Here is a 23774-nt window from a genome sequence, read left to right on the forward strand (position 1 = left end):
GTAGCTACCTCTTTTAGGATCACAGGCTACAAGCCATCAGGGCTAGGGGACTTATTTGTCTGATATTACTATTTCAGCAATAGTGATGGTACTTAATTCCACCCCTTATTTTTTAGTATTAATGGAATGATCGAAGTATCTTCCAGTGTAAAGACTGATGGAAAATATTTAACTCCTCTGCCATTTCCTTGTTCCCCAAAACCATCTCCCCAAATTTATTTTCTAAGGAGCCTATTGTTAACTTTGACCTCACACTTCCTTTACATATATTTAAAGAAGCTGTTATTGTCAGCTTTTATTTTCCTTGCAGTTTGTCTGCATTGTTGATTTTCTCTGTCCTTATTATCTATTCAGTCTCCTTTGCTAGATTCTGAATTTATCCCAGCCTTTGGGGCTATCACTGACTTTAGCCTCCTTTATAAGCTTTTTCTTTCAATTTAATACACTTCTTAACTTATTTTAATTTGTACATACCGAGCAATAACTAAACCCATATCTCTATTGGCTTAATAAGAGAAGTAAATTTTGTTCTATTCCTGGTTTGTGTCACTTCTTTGTTCTCAGAAAATGTAGGAGATAGGATGCAATACTTTTCATCAGTGTCCTTGGGTTGGAGAGAGGGAAAACATCAGCAAGGGTTTCCCCAACTTGTTGCCTGGCAAGTTGTAATGAAGAAGTGTACATCTGAATATTGGGGGAGAACACAACTGGCATTGGGTACTGGGTTGTCAAGCAAGGTACAAGGGAGCAATGAGCGCCCATGCATTTATATCCTTGAGAGACGAAACACCTCTGGGAGAAGAGACAGGAAGATGAAGGGCCATTGAAAAAAATTCATAGAATCATAGTATCCCTACGGTGTGGAAGTAGGCCATTCAACCCATTGAATCCACACTGACACTCCGAAGAGCATCCCACCCAGAATCCACCACCCTATCCCTGTAACCCTGCATTCCCCATGTCTAATCCACCTAACCCGCACATCTCTGAGCACTATGGGCAATTTAGCACGGCCAATCCACCTAACCTGCACAACGTTGGACTGTGGTAAGAAACCAGAGTACCTGGAGGAGACCCACGCACAAATGGAAACAATGGTATGACAAGGTTTACCATAGTGATGTAATTTCAGGGTTTAGACAATGAGTGTAAATGGTGGCAAGTAAGCTGTAATCTGATTCAGTCCTGTAAAGTAGCAATGAACCAAACATACAATCACTTAAGGAAGGCACTTAAAATCCATTTAGAGCAACACTGCATATCTGCAAAACAGTTTTTTTCTTTGTGACATAGTGACGGACACATAAAAGAGTGTTGAGTTTTAATTACACTTTCTTTTTGCTACATTAAAGGTTCATGAGCGGGCTCATACTGGAGATCGACCATACCGATGTGAACAACCAGGCTGTGGAAAAGCATTTGCTACAGGTAGCGACTGAAACATCAACTGTACAGGAAGTCGGGTTCATATTCTGGGAAAATTATGTTAGTTTAGTTGTTAAAAATTGTATTTTCAAATTGAAATTGAGACGTATTGGGTATGAACCTTACTTTGCTGTTATAATGAGAGAGTTGTGACTATGTTTGTGCCTCAGTGGGTTTACTGGTAAGCAGATGACTCAGGAGATGAGGACAGTTGCAGATTTGATCATTGATTTGCGCTTGATTGATCTAACCTCAACAGGATGATAGTTTGTGTACTGTAAGTGGGTGCAGTGCCTTTAAGCTGTCCAGAGTCTTCCCCATTCTTCCCCATTCATGGCTTACATTCCAAAAAATTTAAAAATCTCCCATTAGCTGTCACCAGGAATGCTCAAGAAAGGCCTATTAATGTCCTTAAGCATTTTTGTCTTCCTTCCTATCAGTGTGTGTCTTGTTTCCCTTTGTCAGCTAACATCTTGACCCAGATGTGAAGAATTCCTTGACATATGAGAACTGCAGCAGGTCACCCAAACAACTATTTTTTAAAAAATAATTATTACTTTAATTAGCTATACATTATTTTGAACTTCTTGGAACTTTAGCAGAATGCAGCCACTTTGCTTGCTTTCCTTCTTTGAGTTCTGTATTGTTACATTTCTTTTTTGTTCAATTCCAGGTTATGGATTGAAAAGTCACACCAGGACGCACACAGGAGAAAAACCATACAAATGCCCTGAAGACACATGTAATAAAGCATTCAAAACATCAGGAGACTTACAGAAGCATATTAGAACACACACAGGTTGAGTAATAACTCTGTAGCAATTACATAGATTATTATACCTTAACTGTATGGATTGTTATGTGAACCAATTTTTAAATTTGTATTTATGACTTTGACTTGATTTAGAACAAAATGTACATTTTATCTTTAGTTATTTGTTCCACTTTGCTATGTTGTGCCTTAGCTGAATGTGGTTCATTCCTAATCATTTCCTTAGTGAACTCATAGTGAAAAGTCTCTAAATTGTGTGGACATCAGGTGAAGTCAAGATCCAGTTTGCTGGTGAATACCTGCCAACACTTATTGCCTACAGATTAATGAATTAGTGAGTGATACTGAAAAGATAGAATCAAGCACAGAATTATATTTGAGGTAGAAATTATGGGGATGTAGTGGATAAAGACATTGGAGTCTTTGATCAGCCATGATCAAACTGAATGAGTGGAGGCAGGTTCCAAAAGCTGAATGGCCTACTCCTATTCCTATACCACCCTGTCAAGCATCACTTGCAAGTTAACTTTTGTGAGGTATCAGAACATACTGACTGAAAAGATGCTGTTGGTAAGAAATCATTTTGATTCAGTACTGTAGTTTTGCTCTTTGTTTAAACACAGATCAGGCCACAGTGTACACAACTTCTGGAGGGGACTGGATTGAAATCTTGGCCAAATGTCCGAAGTTAATAAAGTCCACATTTCTTACTGGCATTAATTAAGATACAGTGCTGAAAGATGACGCAAATGGATTGTTTGACATATGGAAAAGGAAAAGGATAGTGCATAAATCCCCAGGATCCCAGATTGCTACGGGAAGCAAGGAGGGAGACTGGGGCCCTGGCGGAGATATTTGATACTTCGCTGGCCACAGGTGAAGTGCCAGATGATTGGAGGACAGCTATTGTGGTTCCTTTGTTCAAAAGGGCGGCAGGATTAGGCCAGATAATTATAGACCAATTAGTCTAATGCCTGTGGTAGTGAAATTATTAGAAATAATTTTGAAGAACAGAATTAATCAACACTAGGAAAGGCAAGGATTGATTTGGAATGGTCAGCACAGATTTGTTAAACGTAGATCGCGTCTGACAAATTTAATTGACTTTTTTGAAAAGGTAATTAAATATATTGATGAGGGTGGTGCAATTGATGTGGCTTACATGGACTTCACCAAGTGCTTTGACAAGGTCTCACATGGGAGACTAGACAAAAAGGTAAGAGCCCATGAGATCCAAGGCAAATTGGCCAGCAAACAGGAGGCAGAGGTTATGTTGGGGGAATGTGTTTGTGATCAGAAGCCTGTGACCAGCAGTATACCACAGGGATTAGTGTTGGGACCCTTGCTTTTTGTTATGTACGTTAACGACTTGGATGTGAGTGTAGAAGGTATAATGAGTAAGTTTGCAGATGACATGAAAATTAGCGGTGTGTTTGATACTGAGGAGGATAGATTCAGGCTGCAGTCTGATGCTGGTCAGCTGGTAAATTGGGCACAGCAATGGCAAATGGAATTTAATCCTGATAAGTCTGAGGTGGTGCATTTTGGGGGTGTCCAATACGGGAAAGATATATACAATGAATAGCCAGTCCCTAGGAGATACTGAGGAACAAAGGGACCTTGGTGTTCAAATCCATGGAACCCTGAAGGCATCAGTGCAAGTAGACAGGGTGAAGCCATATGGGATGCTTGCCATCATTATTTGGGATGTAGAATATAGGAGTAAGGAGGTCTTGTTATAACTCTATAAACCATTGGTCAGGCCACAAATGGAATACGAGTTTTTGTACCTAAGATGGTACCGGAGAATGGCAACTGTACACTTTTCACTGTGTACTCCTATAATTCTGTACTCAAGTACACATGACAGTACAATCTTATTGTAAGTTCTGGTCGTTGCACTATTGGAAGGATGTGATTGCCCTGGCGATGATGCAGAGGAGATACACCAGGATGTTGCCTGGGATGAAAAGTCTCTGTTATGAGAAGAGACTGGATTGGCTGGGTTTGTTTGCCATGGAGCAGGGCTGGCTGAGGAGACATCTGATTGAAGTATATAAAATTATGAGAGGCATAGACAGAGTAGATTGTGAGAGAGTCTTTTTCCCATGACAGATGTATCTAAGACCAGAGAACATAAGTTTAAAGTGAGAAGCAAGTCGTTTGTTGGAGACCCGAGAGAGATTTTCTTCACCCAGAGGGTGGTAGAAATATGGAACGTGCTGTCTGAGAGGGTGGTGGAGGCAGGTACTCTCATAACATTTAAAAAAAGATCTAAATGAGCACTTAAAATGCCAGGGTGTAGTACATTATGGACCAAGTACAGGTAAATGGGGGTTAATGTCATTTGATAGTTGCTGGTTGGCATAGACATGATGGGTCGAAGGGCCTGTTTCTCTGCCAAATGAGCTTATGACTGTATGAATGGTTTGCCAAAAGTTGTATATTGTATAAACTTTAGAAAAAGTGTAGCCAATTTGTAAATCCTTGTATTGGGGCTCCTTTAAGCACTTTTAAAATGTGCTGTAAGTTTATTAAAAGCAATTAATATGTGAACTATTGAACATATAAATATTTGAGTATTATTTACCTGGATTAAGGTTCAGCTTGACTTAGGAATTCTGGAGATGTATTTGCTCAGTCTTCCTCATTTTGCTTGAAATGACAGTGGCTATACTTTAAAAGCATATTGTTGGTTGCAAAGCTTTTTGTGAACAGTGTAATATGAATTGAAGCTGTACCACTGCATTCATACTCCCCATTTAAAAATTGGGGACGTTGGTATGAAGGTAGCCTGCGGTAATGTAACTTAGACACGCATAAAAGCAATTCCTTGTAACTTGTCCTTCGTTCATCCCATCCTCAGGGGGAAGATTGCAGCTTGGGGTTCCAGTTACATATTTGGTAAATCTGCAATGTGCTGAGTCATCAATTGTGCACTGTCTGATAAGAGTGGGAGATTAGGGGAAGAAGTCATTTACCTGGTCACAATTAACAAAGGTTTTTTATGTCCAGAAGTGCTCTTACACACAACTTTTCACTCCTCCCCAACACTAAATCACCTGTGATTTTTTTTCTCATTTATTAACCACCACTAGTAAATCACCCATGTTCCTAATTAAAGAATTTACATGCAGAGCCCTTTAAGGGCAATGCACACCATCAAAGATGGGGGAGAGGTAGGGAAATTAACAAGGATTCAGTATAACTGGAAATTCATTTCATCTGTTCTCAATTTAATTTTACCCCCCTTCTCTCTGTCTTTCTCATGACAGATTGTGGTTCTCCAGGTTCCAGTATGTTTAATATGCACTCTCACAGCAGTTATTTTTATATTTGAATATGGAGATTTATCCATTGTCAATGTGAATATGGTAGAGGCAGGTGAAGATCACAGCCAAGCATAATCATTCTTTCGTCTAATTCTGCAAATATGTACCCACTACCTAAAGTCACATTTCATGGTGATCAGGAGTGAAAACCTTGCTTGATATTCTCCATTTCTACTCTGATGACGTTGAAGGATATTGCAATGCTCCCTTCATTATTGCAGCGAAGATCAACTAATTCAGAAATTGAACATGGGACCATGTATGATTCTGTATCACAGTATACAATGCAATTACTCACTAAGCCATCAGCATGCCTTGAGTAAATAACTGAAGTGGCTAATATGAACACAATTTGGCAGTAACTTAATCAAGGAATAGATATTTTTCTACCAAATAACAATGGGTCTGCTTTTTGAACAGGTGAGCGGCCATTCAAGTGTCCATTTGAAGGCTGTGGTCGATCCTTTACCACTTCCAATATCCGTAAAGTTCACATCAGAACACATACAGGAGAAAGGCCATATATCTGCTGTGAACCGGGCTGTGGTCGAGGGTTTGCCAGTGCAACTAACTATAAGAACCACATGAGAATTCACACAGGTATGTTGCAGTGTTGAACACAAAGCTGAAGTGATTTATACAGCCACACTGCTGGAGCATGTAGCAAATTAAATCGAGTGAATAGGTAGAAAATTTCCCATGAGATTGTATTTAGTTAAACTGTTAGATGTTATGAGGTGAAATTGCAATGTGTGACAGGGTATGATTGTATTCATGGATGTTTGTATGAAATTCCTTTGCTATTTAATGGATCAGCAACTCTGCTCAAACAAGAAACAGAGAAATTTCATAAGCATGCCAACATGTTAAAGCATGTATATGCTGCACAATGTAATTTCACTGCATTGTGGCAGCTTTTGTGATATGTTTGCGTCCATGCTTGTTTCAAGTGAAAAGGCTAAATAATTTGATGCAGATTCTACAAAAGTTTGCAAATCTAATATAAAGCAAAGAACTGTGGATGCTGGATATCTGAAACATAAACAAATTACTGGCAAAATTCTGAAAGAACTGCAGACACTGTAAATCAGAAACAAAAACAGAAATTGTTGGAAAAGCTCAGCAGGTCTGGCAGTATCTGTGGAGAGAAATCAGAGTTAATGTTTCGGGTCGAGTGACCCTTCCTCAGAGCTGATGGTAGCTGGGAAAATGTTAGTTTATATGCAGAAGATAAAGTGGAGGAGGAGGTAAGGAGTAAACGATAGGTGGGGATACTATATTGCTGGAGCTTTGCTCATTCAACCTTGACAGTTTTTGCAGCATTTTTTCTGTAACTAAACCGTATATGGTGGGTTTCCCTTGTCACCTTTGGAGAGTCAGTTGTATGATACTAGTGCCCCACATTGACTACCATCAGTTACAATGATAAGTAAATCAAACTAAATCTTAAACATGAACTTCCCTACAGAGGGTAGCTGGTTTGATTAAAAACTTGAACATATTGTATAAAATTTAATGTTTATTCGTGATACAGTTTTAAAATATCATCACATTTTAATGAAGTTGAAGTGCTTTGAGCATCAGCAGTTCCCTTCATCTCATTATCTCTGGATTAAATGCTGTAGAATGTCAAAACTCTGCCAACTGAAAGTCGTGTGAGGCAAGGGAATCAAAGATTATCGGAGTAGATGGGAATGTGAAATTCAAAACACAATCAGATCAGTCATGATCATGTTGAGTGGCTGAGCAGGCTCAAACGATCAAATGCTCTGTTTCTGTTTCTGTTTCTATTCTGTATATTCAAGACTTCTGGCTTCTCTAACCTGATTTTGCTCTAGAATCAGACATAAGTTGTTTAGTAAGTTTGTGCAAGGAATATCTTTATCAACTAAGCATTAGAAAGTGAATTTACTGAAGGTCCTATCTGCTGGAGCATCAGATTTTGCAGCCCAAAAGATCCCTAGTTCAGTAGCTTTTCATATATACTGAGTTGGCTGTCCTCAACGAAGGTACAAATTGGGTTAGCAATCAGAGGCTGACCAGAGAGGGTAGGGAGGATCAGCCACTGTTCCACCTTCTGGCTGCTGTTCAGGAATTCTAGCTAGATAGGGTACAGATGCTCAGATTTCAGCTCTGAGCTCCTTTGGAAACACAACCAATCAACAGTTGGGATCTCCAGATGAGGACGTCAGAAAATTAGCCTAAAGGCAAGTGAGTCTAGTTTACAGGAGACTAGAATTAAACGTGAAGTATTTTCCTTTCCAAAATTATGACTCCATTCTGCAGTTTTTTAAAAATTCATTCATTGGATGTGAGCATTGCTGGCTGGACCAGCATTTATTCCCCATCCCGAGTTGCCTTTGAGAAGATGGTGTTGAGCTGCTTTCTTGAGCCACTGCAGTCTGTTTTGTGCTAGTAAACTCAGTGCTGTTAGAGAGGGAATTCCACTTCAACTTCAGTGAGCTAGAGAGATTTATAAGCAATTTGATGCATTACAGTCTGCACCGAATAAAATATGTTAAAATATGTCGACTGTTAACAATATTATAAACAAAGGCTCCTGTGTTTTGATTTTAGTTGGAAAATTCAAATTTTTCCTGATTAACTTTATTCACTCTCAGGAGAGAAGCCCTATGTTTGTACAGTACCAGGCTGCGGGAAACGTTTCACAGAGTATTCCAGCCTGTACAAACACCATGTGGTCCACACACATTCCAAGCCATATAACTGCAACCACTGTGGAAAGACGTATCGGCAGACTTCTACGTTAGCCACACACAAACGCACTGCGCATGGAGACATGGAAGCGACAGAAGAAAGTGAGCAGGCCTTGTTTGAACAGCAACAACACCAGCAAGGTAGGTTGTCAAGTGGTTGTCATTAACTATTGTCAATGCTCTTCAGTTGTCCTTGTATCATTTAAGCAATCTTCCCATGAAGAGTGATGAGGTGTTGCATTCGTTCGAATGATAGACTTTTTAAGCACTTGGAAAATTACTTGTTGGCTCTCAGCCTTGTTCTTGTGGGCAATAAAAATTTACACAGCTTTTGCAGTTAATTGTGACTTCTGTATCTGTATTTTAAAAGGATTTTTTGATGTTAGAAGAATTACACCTTGCGGGTGACAAAACATCCACATTCCTGAATAAAGTATTGAAGGAGCTAGGCCGTATCAGTGTGGGCAAACTGGATGAAATAGGAAAAATAAATGGTCAGGTACCAAATTTATGCAAATATAAAATAATCTAGATGATAGGAGCTTTTTCCTTGTGCGGGGGTACTTTTTCACTTTTTGTTTAAATTATTGGCTTGTGCAGTAAGTGCAGATTTTCTGCAACAGTTCAAAATGTAGCTGTATGATTCTGCTTTTGTAGGTAATATCACATCATGGCCACTGCGGTCTACTGAATTCATTTTGATCACCTGATGGAGATCAAGAGGGATTTCCCAGATTTTCTTTCTTGAATTGGTTTAGGGTTTTTGAAGACTTATTTTCTTGCCTTTCCAGGAGACTCCTTGGCTCCTGTTGGGAGCATATTCTGAGTGTCATGGTGCTTTATGGCCTCATCAGTGTTTGGGATGAGTTTGAGGGACAGCATAGATTGAAGTGATCAAGAGAACATGAAGAGGCAAGCAAGTGAAAGATCAAGTGATGGATATAGTCATCAGGACAGTTTCATGCCATTGTGGTGAAGTGAGTTATGTGAAACAAGACAGTACGTGGAGAGAAGTTAAGGGACAGTGACTCGGAGAAGTTGTGACAACAGAATGGGCAATTCCCAAAGATTAGATGAAGGGAGCATTCATAATAGTAATATAGTAGGAGATTTGTCAGTTCTTTTATTATGTTTTTTTGCATGTGATTGTACGTTTAGAATGGTGAGTGATTTTGGGATTCTGCATAAATGCACCAATAAGTCTCCCTGTGAAGATGACGTTACATAATCTGTTACTTATAGAGCAAAATTCAATTCTGAGCTCTTGGCTAAATAGAAAGGATTCTGGACTATTTGCCTTCTGTTATAATAACTGCGCATAAATATATTACGGCTGCTGCATTATTCCACATCATCTGTCCCAAACGCTGTACCTACCATGTTCTTAGCTCCAGCTGCAGACACCTTTATAGGTAGATGTCATGGAAACGAAAGTTACCATATAAAATCCATTTAATTGTTATGAATGGAAACAGTTCCCTGGGGTTCTGTGTCTGAATCTGGAGTAAAAGATCAATGAAATTGCCATCTTACCGTTAATAATTTTGGCCGTGCTTTATATTTTCTGAATGTGAGTGCTCATGACATCTTTGTTTTCATTTGTGTTGAACTCAATCTCTTTAATTCCATATATTTGACTAATTCATAGCAACAGTTATTGAACCTGCATTGAAAAGGCCGCGCTTCACGTACCTTTCAGGGGTTGAAGGTGACGGTGGAATTCCTACCCAGGTTACCATGGTAACCCAAGATGGGCTTGGATCTCAAGTAGCCCTTATATCACAGGATGGTACTCAGCAGGTATGACTGAAGATCTTTGTGTTTGAATTGTGTGGTCATTTACACCTTCACCTACGAAATCATTGTGATTATATTCTGGCTGAAATGTGACCACAAGAACGTTAGCAATCTTTTAAAGCTTTTTACAGACTTTCTCCCCCTCTTCTCCTTGTGGTTTCGCTCAGATGGTGGGATTGTTTCCATTAGTGCTGTGTATCCTTTGCCATCTTGCTCAAGTAACCATCCATCATCATCCACGAGCCTCAGTGGTGAGCTTTGACAGGCTATTTGATCAGAAAGGGCAGTACAACCAAATCTGAGTTCTCTTTGATACCACTAAACTTGGATGTTCCAGTGGGTGCCATTAATAAACAATCAAGAACAAGAAATCCAGCTAATGTATTGCTCCTCCATTCAGCAGACTGAGGCCAATTTTATCCCCAGCGGTTTCTCCAACTAATTCAAACAACTTATCACAGACTTGGTGGTGGGGGTGGGGGGGGTGTGGTTTGAACCCTGAGACCTGCACTGTGTAGCTCAGTAACACACTTCACCCACTAAGACAGGGAGAAAAATAGGGTTGTTTATTCTTTTAAAATTTGTTGTCAATCACTCAGTCAATCTCTCGTCTCTGAATCAGAAGATTTTGGTTTCAGTCCTATTTCAGAACATGGAAACAAAATCAGGCTGACCCTACAGTGCAGGACAGATGGATGCGGTTGTGCCAGAGGTGCTGTCATATTGTTGAAATGTTAGGCTCTCTCAAATGGACGAAATAGATCCCATGCCAACATATTCATCACTCAACCAATATCACAAGAACAGATTATCTAGTCATTGTTGGGTGCAAGCTATCTATGTGCAGCTTAGCTACAATGCTGTAAAAGTACCTCATCACCTGTGAAATACTTGGAGATGTCCTGTGGTGTGTACAAGGTGTTATGTAAATGCAAATCTTTCAAGTCTTTTTCCTCCAAAGATGCTCAATACTATTAATAGCAAAGCTTATTCCTGATGAACTGGAGTTATGATATCATCATTGAAACAGTGGCCAATGGATTCCTAAGCTATTTCTGGCATGGGTGAGAAATAGACTGTTGTGTTGTGCCATTAGAGTTAATTCCTTTATTCTCTTACACCAGTTGACAATTTAATAATAGAGTACTCCCTGATTAACCATGCTTGGTAGACCCCATATAAGAACAGAAGAAATTGGAACAGGAGTAGGCCACCTATTTCCTCGAGCCTGCCCTGCCATTCAATAAGATCATGGCTGACCTTTTCGTGAACTCAGCTTCACTTACCCGCCCACTGACCATAACCTTTAATTCCTTTACTGTTCACAAATCTATCTATCCTTGTCTTAAAAACAGTCAACAAGGTAGCCTCAACTGCTTCACTGGGCAGGGGATTCCATAGATACACAACCCTCCTCAACTCGGTTGTAAATCTGCTCCGTCTTATTTTGAGGCTATGCCTCCTAGTTCTAGTCTCACCTGCTACTAGAAACAATCTCCCTGCTTCTGTCCTATCTATTCCTTTCATAATTTTATATGTTTCTATAAGATCCATCCTCATTCTCCTAAATTCCAATGAGTATAGTCCCAGTCTACTCAGTCTCTCCTATAAGCCAACCCTGTTAACTCCCAAACCAACCTAGTGAACCTCCTCTGCACTCCCTTCCAGTGCCTGTACATCCTTTCTCAAGTAAGGAGACCAAAACCATATGCAAGCATTTTTGTAAGTTTGAAATGTTTATTATTATTTAGCAGTAATCATTTCAACATTTTCCTAAAGAAGAACATTGTTAATTGCAGGTTAGTCTATCACATGAAGACTTGCAGGCCCTGGGAACAGCTATCACCATGGTAACTCAGGATGGTACTACAATCGCTGTACCCACACATGAAGGTGACCTCACAGGATCACCGGGAGCTCATACAGTTACCATGGTCACAGCAGATGGTACAGAAGCACAACAGGTGTGTCACAACTTGCAGCATCATTACTTGAGATGGATATAATTAAAGACGGTGAAAATATTAAATGCAATTGTTCATCCTGCTAATCAATTTTATCTTTGAAGGCAAAAAAGTTAGGTATGATCTATTTTGTGGACAGCAGTTTGCTGTCATGGCACTGCTAAAATCCATCTCCTGTGAGGTATCATTGACAGTCTTCATGGAATTGTTCATGTCTGGAACCCTTCAAATAACCAAACTTCAATAGCCCAAAACTTACCTTTTTCTTGTCCTCGTGAGCAGTGTATTTATAATGTATTTTTAGATTCTGAATTCTCAACTTTGACATGCAGTTTCACTGAAATGGATTAAAACAAACAGATTGTTAAAGTTTACACGTACAACAAGCTTTACTTAACCATCATTTGTGAACTTTATTTTGCCAGGTTGCTATAGTAACATCGGATGGGATGGTAACGGGGGACTCTGCTTTAGCAGCTCTTCATGCAGCTGAGGTGGTACAGCACCATCAGCAAGTTGCATTGGTAGCAACTGCTAATGGCACACAGATAGCAGTACAGGTGGGTAAGCTTGATGATGTGTTAAACTGAACAGTGTCTGTTTAAAGCTGCAATATCACTTTTAAAAAAAAAACAGATAATAAGCCATGAAATAATGGAAAATCATTCTATTCAGTACATCCAATTGAATCCACCATATGATTAGTATGCCATAGTAATTTGTGGTAATATTAAGATGCTATGTAAAAATTTGTTCACTTTACCTTAAATCATTAAAGAGTTGATAACTGCTGCTGGGAAATATTTACAGGAGAAAGTTTTAAGAAAAAAAACACTTGGCATATTTTTTACTGTACTGAGTGCCTCAGATTAAGGTTTGGACTGTATTTGTGATGTTAGTGGCAGTAAACCAGATATTTGAGGGGGGGTCATCTCATTCACAACTTTGTGTCATTAGTTTTCTGTGACAGTGAATCCATTCTGCGCACTATTTAATGAACAAGTGGTGTTGTGCAAATTGTAGAAAAGAGAGAATCAATGTTCACAGAGATGCTCTGATAAAATAGTACAGTAATTTAAATTGAGACATAAGTAATAGTAATTGTTTAAACTGGGAGATGGTTTCTGCCAGGTGCTTTTACGATGCAATATGCTTTGACATCTGATCTTAGACAAGTTGCTTCAATGCTTCATTGCTACCTCAGCAATGCTACCTGTTGCAAATCTGACTCTGCCATGCACAAAGCTCTGCTCCCATATGGAAAACCTTAATGACGCTGACAATGTGAGATGTATTCAACACATTTCAATCGAAGTAGTTTTATTTCTGACATTCTCCGCAGGAAATTCCACTCTGGTTGTCAGTGCACTGGAGATATACTCCAAACCAAACCATTGTGATACTATGCAGGATCAACACTGGACTCTGGAGTTACATTTGTCTCTTCCTTTCACCGAAGTGGCAAAGTGAATCTACATTCTTCAACTCAAATGGAAAGTAAAGAGTCTAAGGGGAGATGGAAGCTAGTGACTATTGGCTTCATTCCTGGGATGGCAGTACAGACTGATGAGGAGAAATTGAGTTGGTTAGGATTGCATTCACTGGGCTTTAGAAGAATGAGGGGTGTGGGTTCTCATAGATATCTATAAAAGTCTAACAGGACTAGACAGCTTAGATGCAGGAAGGTTGCTCCCGATGGTGGGCGAGTCCAGAACCAGAAATCACAGTCTAAAGATAAGGGGCAAACCTTTTAGGGCTGAGATGAGGTGAAATTTCTTCACCCAGAGAGTGCTGAACCTGTGGAATTCACTAACACAAAAAGTGGTTGACAAACATTGTTTTCAAGAAGGAAGTAGATTTAGCTCTTGTGGCTAAAGAGATCAAGAGTTATAGGGGGAGGGTGGAGTATGGGTATTGAGCTCAATGATCAGCCACAGTCAGAATCACTGACGGAACAGGCTCGAGGGGTCAAAAAGCCATTGCTGTTCCTATCTTCTATGTTTACGTTTCTATGAAGCTAAGTTACACCACATCCGTGAGGTGCTATTGATTTTTTTTTACTGTTGTGCATTCCAAAGTCAGGTCACCAATTTAACGCCCTATATCATGCCACTTTGGTGTCACTGCACACATAGACCTGTTACATATTGTTCCCAAAGTAACAGCTTAAATGGTCCCAAAGAGGCTGCTAATAGCTCGCTAACTTTAAAAGTCATACGTAGGCAATGAGTTGAATCCAAATGTTATTTGATCCTAGAATTATGGTACTGCAATTATAAAATTGACTTTTACAGTAATAGGTCATATACTGTAAAATTTTACATGCTGTTATTAGCATTTTTGCAAATCAAAATATCCCAAGCAAGAAGAGTAATTAATATGCTTAATATATTTTCATACTGTATATAAACAGGAAGGTTCATTGAGGAAATATAGCAGATAAATTTGTCCAGAAAAAGTAAATTAGATGAAGCAGTTTGAATTTGTTTTGAACAATTTTATTTGTTGTTTACCTTTACACTGCTTTTCTTTCCTTGTGTCTGTTCCCATTCAAGAGGATTGAGGTTTTTTTCTGTTGATGTTGTCATTTTATTTCTTCCATTGTCATTATTTCCTTCACTGCTCTTTTCTCTCTGCTACTATTTCCACACCTTCTCTATGTTTCTGTCATGTATTGTCCAGATCTACTCTAATGCATGCAGTGGAGGAGATGGAGGGGGTTTCTAGTAGTCATAAATGGGAACCAAAATTATTATTACTTTAGTTTTGAAAAGTAGGTTTGGTCATGACTTTACCAACAATCTGTTCCCATTAAATATGGATGTCCTGATAAATTTATGTCCAGTGATTAATTGCAAAGTGCTTTACCTAAATAAGATGAAAAACATTGCAGTATTCAGGCAAGTATATCCCTGTTAATTCCTTTTACTTTTCTGGGCTAGTGAGCTAAAATGACACAAAACTTTAACTTGTAGCGAATCCCTAATTACACCAAGGCTCCCAATTGTGTACATCTGTCATGTGTTACTCAAACATATAAATGAGAATATTTGCTTCAATGATATTTAAAGGATGGAATATGAAAACTTACCTTTGATTATTGAGTTTGCTACTTAATTTTTTTTAATATTCTCCAATCTGTATTTAAAAATAAATTTACAGTAGCTGGTTGTGATAATGTACTGATAAATTACTATATTGAAACAATGAAAATTGAAATATTTAAGTAGTAGCTTGTTTGATTATAGACTAAATTATTAATTCCAACTACACTAAATCGGAGATTTAATTCTTCGTATCTCAATTTATGTGAAGGAACCAGTCACTGGGATTAATATGATCCTTAACCCCATGAAAGCTCCATTACATGTGATAACCATTAGCTGTAGAAGTCCCATTACTGCTTTGAGTGACCTCAGTTGTAATCCATTGTTAATTGGAGGACAAGCTAAAGTGAATTTATGTAGTCCCTGGTGAGCTATCTTCTGATCGCTTATAGCCACAGACATTACTCACTGCAAAGCAACTTTGGGCACCCTGGTTGATTCTTCAACTAAAGAAATAATTATCACGTGTTAGTAGAGCGTTTACATTCCCTCTGAAATAATGGTGCTGCAGGAAATATTTCTGCTTTTTACTGCTGTGGGTCAAGGTTCCTGTATGTCATTCAAATCAAAAGGGGAGGGATTTCAGCAACAGCCTTTTAAAAGAGAATGATGATTTTGGTTGTTCGACTAATAAGATTGATCAGAGCAGGTGATTTTTTTTAAAAGCTACACACAATTTTTTACATTTGTCAAAGTTATTGCAGGACATTAAATCCAATAACTTCAGTAGTAGCAATGATAGGGTACAAGGTTTCTTTTAGTTTCTTAAGTAATCAAAAATGATCTGATAATGTAATAGCAAAGGTATATAACATAATCCTGTGGATTTGTGATCTGTCAGTAGGATATGCAAGCAAAAGAAGTATATGGTATTTGTGACTTAAATATTACTATCATCTAACTTGGGTAAACCTTCATAAAGAACATAACAATTGTGAATTGCTAAATCACATTCACAGAGTGACACAGTGCTCCAACCCCCATGAATTACTTTTTAAATGCAGTCATTGTCATTTATGCACAGTAGGGAGCCTCACACAGTAAATGAATTGGTAGCCAACTGGTTGAGAGACGAACATTTGGAATAGGACAAATTACAACAGTAGTGGCATTACACTTCTCTTAATTATCTTTCTGAATTGTACAAGTTAATGAGCTAGCAGCATAATGTTAAAATCAGCTGAAATTCAGGACCTCACCACATCAGCTGATTTGGTAATCGCCTATCAATATTTGTCTCTTTAGCTGGAGGAACAGCAGACATTGGAGGAAGCTATTGGCATGGCAACAGCAGCAATTCAGCATGAAGGATTGACACAGGATACAGTTATGACGGATAATGATCCATGAAAATGGAGACCAGGAATCAAGTGCCACATACAGGAATGAGTGAGCTGTGGTTTGCTACCTAGTATTGTTCAATGAAATCCTGGGAACCAAACTTAAACTACTCACAGACAAAATGAGTCTTTTCTCAGGACTAATAATTTACTGTGTGTATGTTGATCTCAACTCAGGTGATTTTACACAATATGGTAAGGGTTTTATGATGAAAAGGAGTTTTAGAGCTGCTGTACTGATTGATAGACTTGTGGATTTACTTGTACAATATAAGATATAGTTTTATTGAAAATTTCCATAGTTTTGCTTTTTATTAAAAATGTTTACTGAAACTGGTGTAGGGTTGGCTTCTGTGCAGAGTTGGGAAATATATCAGGCTGGCCATTTTAAGGGCAATCAGTGACAAGTTTTCAAAATGTGTGTGCCGCATTTTGAGGTCCAGCATTTGATGCTATATGAACCTGTATATGTATATATATGAAAATAAATTTTGAAAACTGTGCTTGTTTGCTGACTTTTGTGTTGATTTCTGAGTTGCCTTTTAACAATAGTTTATGCAGTACTTCATGATCTGTTGGGAGAGAAATGGTGAATATTGGCTCTGACCAGGCATCCATTACTATAATATCATATACTTACTAAAAATCAAGGCTAGTTTCTCCTGACATTAATAATGTTACTACTCACACCAATATGCTAATTCTGGCAGGAAAATTTGAATTTTGTTGTAATTAAAGTTTGCAATATTTGTATTGAATTAGATGTGACCATACCAGATAGCACAGTATCAAGGATGTAGCAATTAAACCAGGAAGTAAAGATGAAGGGTCTAGGCCCGAAACGTCAGCCTCTCTGCTCCTATGATGCTGCTTGGCCTGCTGTGTTCATCCAGCCCTGCACCTTGTTGTCTAGGAAGTAAAGGTAGATCTGGTTGAGAATGGAATCAAGCTTCCATTCTCCAGAATTGCTTTACCTGAGTAAAACGTGCAGCAGTGTTAATCTCCCATGTTTACAGGCTGGTACTGTGGAATGTATTTGTGAGGAACCAGTGGGCTGACAGATGACCAAGTGCCGTGCAGGGAATGTGGAGGAAGTGAGTGGTGAGGTTCAAACCAACACAGCCTCCTAGTCAGACACAGGCTCCCACCATCACCTCAGCCTGAAAGAAACTGCATGTAGTTAAAGTTCCCACTTTTATTTTGGATTATTTTTTGTATAGTTTATAGATCAATAAGAACTTGTCAACATAAGTGATAATATCAAGGAAGTTCACCATCACTTTGTTGGAAGATCTTTTCAAAGTAAATAGGAATGAGCAATAAATGTGGCAAACCCAGAAGTTAATAGTATCTATTATAAGGGACAGACTGGCTATGAACAGGTTTCAGATAATGAAGAGGGTCAGCATGGATTTGTGACAGGTAAGTCATGTCTGAAAGCTAAGTTAACTCTCTGACGTGGCCGTAAATTAGTAGAAACTGTCTATAGATGCTGTCTATATACAGTTCCAGAGGCATCAGATAAGGTCTGCGCAAGAGCTGATGGGAAAAAAAAATCATCTGGCATTGCTTTAGAACGTGGGTTAATAGTTGGTTGGGAGGTAGGATGCAGAGGATAGAGATAAAGGGCATGCACTCTGATTAGGCAGAACATGATTTGGTATTCCCTAGGGTTCAGTTCTGGTGCTTTAGCATCTCAACAGATGTATCAATGACCTGGATGAAAGAAGAGAAGCTATACACTTAAGGTTTCAGATGACATGAATACAAGGCAGTGTAAATTGTGGAAATGAACCAGCAAATTAAAAGAGACAAAACAGATTAAGTGAATGGGTGGATATGGCAAAACAGAGTCGAGACAACTGGGTAATTTTTCAGGTTGGTGATCTAGTGGAGTATCACAGGGATCAGTGCTGGGTACTCAACTATTTACAATTTAGTTATTGAATCAGATGAAGGGACTGATTAAATTTGTCAATGATATAAAGCTTGGTGGGAAAGCAACTTGCAAAGAATACAAAGAATCTACAAAGCGATATAAGTAAGTTAAGAGAGTGGGTAAAATCTTGGCAGATGATCTGGGAAAATGGGAGGTTGTCCACTTTGGCAGGAAGAATAGAAAAGCCAAATATTATTTAAGTAGAGAAAGATAGAATTCTGTGTTGGGAAGTAAAAGTTATTCCCTAAATCCAAGAAAGGTATAATGGATTTTTTTTAAAAGTTGAGAGACTAGGAACAAGCCAAGCTTATATGCCACACCTCAGGAGGAGTGGGTACAGTGCAGTTTCACCAGAATTATACCAGTCTTCAGTCTTTAGCACACATGAGCAGGCCATTTGCCCCTTAAACCTGATTAGCCATTCTATAAGAGATAGTAGGAACTGCAGATGCTGGAGAATCCAAGACAACAAGGTGCAGGGCTGGATGAACACGGCAGGCCAAGCAGCATCATAGGAGCAGAGAGGCTGATGTTTACGGCTGATCTGTGTTCTAATTTCATTTATTCGCCTTTGCCATCTGTCTGTTAACACCATTTGGTTTACAAATATTGTCAGTTTAATTTAAAATTAACTTTGACCCAGCATCAATTGTTATTTGTAGATGAGAGTTCCAAACTCCTGGCATTGTATGTACAAGTGTTTTCTAATTTCAATTCTGTAACCTGGCTCTATTTTTTAACCTTTGTCCATTATGTGCTAAATTCTGCAACCCCATGTTAGAAGCAAATTTGGAGGCAATTGTGTTCCATGCTTGTGCTGCCCTTGTCCTGGGTGGAGAAATATGTGGAATGTTTTGCTGCATTTAAAGCACAATAGCAACGTTGTTCGAAAACACGGAGAGAAACATTTTGAATATGTAGTTTTAGCAGTAGTCCACCAGATGGTGCTAAAGTAGCGACATTTCCACCCCACATCATGACATCTGAAGTCAGCATTATAGGCAATATAAACTTATTGTATTGTGTACTGTATCTTAAAATAAGATTATACTTTTCTTGGAGGAGTGTTGGTCAGAAAAATGCCAGTTTAAATTTATTCATAAGAAACAGGAGCAAGAGTAGGCCATTCAGCCCTGTTAACTGCCAAGACTTTTCATCAAATTCATAGTTGAATTGATTATGGCCTCAGCTCCAGTTTCTTCCTGCCTTCTGTTACCCTGGATTCCCATGTAAATCAAAGATCAATAAAATGCAGCCTTAGATATATTTAGTGACTCAGCCTCCACTCTTCTTTGCAGAAGAGAATTCCATACACAGAACAATCCACTGGAAAAAAGTTCCTTCTCACCTCATCTTAAATGGGAGGCACCTTCCTTTTAAACGGTATTCCCTAGTTCTAAATTCTCCCAATAAAGGGAAATGTCCATGGAGTATTTTATGTTTCATAAGCTCACCACTTCTTCTAAACGCTAATGAATGTAGGTTCAACTCACACAACCATTCTTTATAAAATAACCCCCTTCATCCCATGGGTCAGCCTAGTGTAATTTCCCTGAACTGCATCCAATGCAAGCATATCACTCCCTAAATAAGGAGACTAAAGTAGGACAGTTCTCCAGGTATCTCCAGTTCTCACCAATTCCCTGTTGCAGCTTTTATACTCTATCCCCCTTCCAATAAAGACCAATCTTCTGTTTGCCTTTGCTAGTTACTTGCTGCATCTGTGTACTTTTTTTTGTGATTCATGTACAAGGACATTCATAGCCCTTTATACTGCTGGACAAGCTCCCACTTTCCTGCAATATACCCTTCAACCATTTTTCGACCTTTCACTTTACCTGTTTATATCCCTTTGTACATTTCCCACGACTTGCTTTCCCAACTATTGTTGCATTTACAGCAAATTTGACTATCATGCAGTTGATCCCTTCATCCACATCATTATCATAGATTGAAAATAGTTGAGACCTCCATACTGATTCTTCCGCAATCAACTAGTTACCCTTACCAATGTGAAAATAACACATTAATCCTGGCTCTCTCTTTTCTGTTAGTCAATCCCTTATTCCTGCTAACACTACCAACTGTATGAGCTGTGATCTTGTGCTCAACTTTTCATATAATACCTCATCAAATACCTTTTTGGAAATTCATTTACACTACATATGACATGGTACTGTTGAAAATTGATCAGTCAGCATGGCTCATTAAAGGAGATCTAAGCAAATAGACAGGTCTCATGGTGGGTTAATGTTCTTCTCATAAAGCTCCAGATATCCAACTGTAAGCTAGAAGTCAATGGATATAGTGGTCTTATCTAAACAAACTGTAGGATGCCTTTCAGAATTGCATGTTTATGGCCAGTAGAATGTCAACATACCTCAATATGCTTAAAGGACCTTTAACCTTGGCTCCTGCAGTGCTTAGATAAATAGGTAGTAACAACAACATAGCCTCATGAAAGTAGTAAATATTTGCATTTTAAAGGAATGAAATCAAGCAACAACTTACACCAAGCCAAGGAAGATATTAAGACCAAATGGTCACAGATTTTAAGATGCATCTTAAGGGAGGATATAATGGTGGACAGAATGCAGTAAAGAAACATAGAAGATAGGAGCCTATTTGGCCCTTCAAGCCTGCTCCACTATTCATCACAAATCATGGCTGATTGTCCAACTCAATAGCCTAATCCTGCTTTCTCCCTATAACCTTTGATCCCATTCACTCCAAGTGCTATATCTAGCCGCCTCTTGAATGCGTTCAATGTTTTGGCATCAACTACCGCCTATGGTAATGAATTCCACGGGCTCACCACCCTTTGGGCGAAGAAACGTTCCCTCATCTTCATCCTAAATGGTCTATCCTGAATCCTCACACAGTGACCCCTGATTCTGGTCAAAGCCACCATCGGGAACATACTCCCTGCATCTAACCTGTCCAGTCCTGTTAGAATTTTATAAGTTTTTATGAGATCCCTCCTCCTTTGTATGAACTCCAGCGAAAACAATCCTAACCTAGTCAATCTCTCCTCACAAGTCATTCCCGCCATTCCTGGAATCAGCCTGGTAAACCTTCGCTATGCTCCCTTGAGAGCAAGAGCATCCTTCTTCAGAAAAGGAGATCAAAACTGCAAAGAGTATTCTAGGTGTGGCCTCACCAAGGCCGTGTATAACTGCAAGAACACATCCCTGCTCCTGTACTCAAAACCTCTCACAATGAAGGCCAACATACCATTTGCCTTCTTTACCACCTGCTGCACCTGCATGCTTACCTTCAGCGTCTGGTGCACAAGGACACCCAGGTCCCGCTGCACACTCCCCTCTCCCAATTTACAGCCATTCAGGTAGCAATCTGCCTCTTGTTTTTGCTCCCAAAGTGAATAACCTCCCATTTATCCAAATTATACTGTGTCTGCCATTGATTTGCCCACTCACCCAACCTGTCTAGATCATGCTGAAGGATCTCCTCATCTCATCACAGTTCACCCTTCCACCCAACTTGGTATCATCTGCAAACTTTGAGAAGTAATTCCAGAGTTTAAGGTTTGAATAGTGGAAGGCATAGTCACCTGTGGTGGGCCAAATGAAGAGGAGAAACTCATGAGAAACCAGAATTAGAAGAATGTAGAGTTCTCAGATGGGATTGTTAGTCTGGAGGAGGTTACGGATAGAGTGAGTGTCGAGGCCCTGGAGGGATTTGAATGCGCAGATAAAATTTTTAAACTAAAAATTGTAGCAAACATAAGGACAGGAGCCAGAAATTCAACTCATCAGGCTTGATTTACCATTCTTTGACACCATGACTAATCTGTAATACAATTCCACCCACCTGGGGTCCATCCTCCTAACACCCTTACCTGATAAAACTATCAATCACTGTCTGAAATTGTCAACTGATCTCCTCAGTGGCTTCTTGGGAACAGCAGATCCAGATTTCCATTGGTTTTCATGTGAAGAAGTGCTTTCTGACTTAATCCTCAACAATCTAGTTTTAATTTTGAAATTAAGACTCCTTGATTTGACTCCTCCACCAAACAAATTAGTTTCTTTCAGTAACCTTCAATTGAAACCTTCTTAATGTTCAAGGGAATGTGAGTGTTGTCTTTATAATATGTTGTTGCAATTTAACCCTTTTAACAGTATCATTCTAGCCAACAGTGCTGTATCCCCTCCAAGTCCAATATATTATTCCTGAGACTGGTAATCAGAACTCAAAACAGGTAATCAAAACTTTGTTTAACTTGTAACATAACTTATGGTAACATAACCTTTTTATTGAAATTAAGGCCAAAACTAAAACAGGATAAATCTTCAATGCTAAAGAAGTGTTGGCTTCTCAGTAGTCAGGTTTTGGAAACTGAAGAATGGTTTTTCACAAAGAACCAATGTCTCCCCAACTCAAAAATTGAATTGAATAACTGCATGGAATTTCTCACGAAATAGCCAGTCACTACTTCCATTTCACCCACTGACATTACATAGTGCAATTAGTGGATCTTTTCAGTAATTCCAGTGTAAGCAGATTCACTTTACTCGTGACAGTAGAGACCACAAAGACATGAGAGAGAACTTGCCAAACAGCAATCCATCATTTCCTAATGCTACTGTGAGTGATAGTTCACTCTGCGTTTGAGCTTCTGTATACCAAAAGCAGATCCCCAGGAGGTAAATGTGTCTGAAAAAGAAACTTTTCACTCAGGAAGAGTAATGCATGAAATATACCAGTATTGATGTTGTTAGTATCAGGTCCCTGCTGAGTGACTCATTGGAAGAGTTGACTGTTGATTGATGCAGGCTCCTGAGGCAAATAATCACCATAAACAAAATTTGAAATTACCATTTTCTGTGGCATTCCTTTTCAGAAAATACATCCATTAGCCTTCTTAATTTGTCCTCCCATTTAAATTCTTTTTTCCAATTCATTCATGTTGTGTGGACAACATTGCCGACATTTAAAGTTTTTGAGAAGATTTGTAGCTCAGGTTGTGAATGAGGTTGTAGATGGAACTCCATCAACAAGCACATTGAACTGGACCCATTATACAAACCACTGAAAAATAGAACTGGTACTGATTCCAACCACCTCAGCAAACCAAGGCATATAAATAACAAGTGGGACAGAAAACCAATGCTTCACCAGAGGCGCATAGATGATGTTACCTAGCAGGGTGACAAAACATCAGCAATCAAACACACTTGCTCAGCGAATAAGTCTACAACCTCATTGCCAACATTTATTACCTAATTACCCTAGTGAAGGTGATGGCAAGCCATTTTCTTAAATCACTGCACACCCATGTGATGAATGTACAGCCTAAGTGCAGTTAGACAGCAAATTCTAGGATTTTGACCCAGCAACCATGAAGGAAAGTTGAAATA

The 23774-nt window shown here is 39.0% G+C and overlaps 1 protein-coding gene across 2 annotated transcripts in view; it reads left to right on the plus strand.

Moving 5' to 3' along the window:
• Positions 1 to 16957, plus strand: part of LOC109916884 (zinc finger protein 76-like) — a 64851-nt gene extending 47894 nt beyond the window's left edge. Inside the window, exons 8-15 of one of the 2 annotated variants that reach the window (XM_020516633.2) lie at positions 1353 to 1428; positions 2099 to 2224; positions 5950 to 6129; positions 8151 to 8387; positions 9895 to 10046; positions 11843 to 12007; positions 12433 to 12567; positions 16360 to 16957. In XM_020516633.2, the coding sequence (XP_020372222.1) occupies positions 1353 to 1428; positions 2099 to 2224; positions 5950 to 6129; positions 8151 to 8387; positions 9895 to 10046; positions 11843 to 12007; positions 12433 to 12567; positions 16360 to 16464 (1176 nt within the window). In that variant the 3' untranslated portion in view covers positions 16465 to 16957. The remainder of the gene's footprint in view (positions 1 to 1352; positions 1429 to 2098; positions 2225 to 5949; positions 6130 to 8150; positions 8388 to 9894; positions 10047 to 11842; positions 12008 to 12432; positions 12568 to 16359) is intronic. The other variant, XM_020516634.2, reaches the window with a different exon arrangement.
• The last annotated feature ends 6817 nt before the right edge of the window (positions 16958 to 23774 follow it).

The sequence above is a fragment of the Rhincodon typus genome, chromosome 25 (genome assembly GCF_021869965.1).
Source record: "Rhincodon typus isolate 14 chromosome 25, sRhiTyp1.1, whole genome shotgun sequence".
Taxonomy (NCBI): Eukaryota; Metazoa; Chordata; class Chondrichthyes; order Orectolobiformes; family Rhincodontidae; genus Rhincodon; species Rhincodon typus.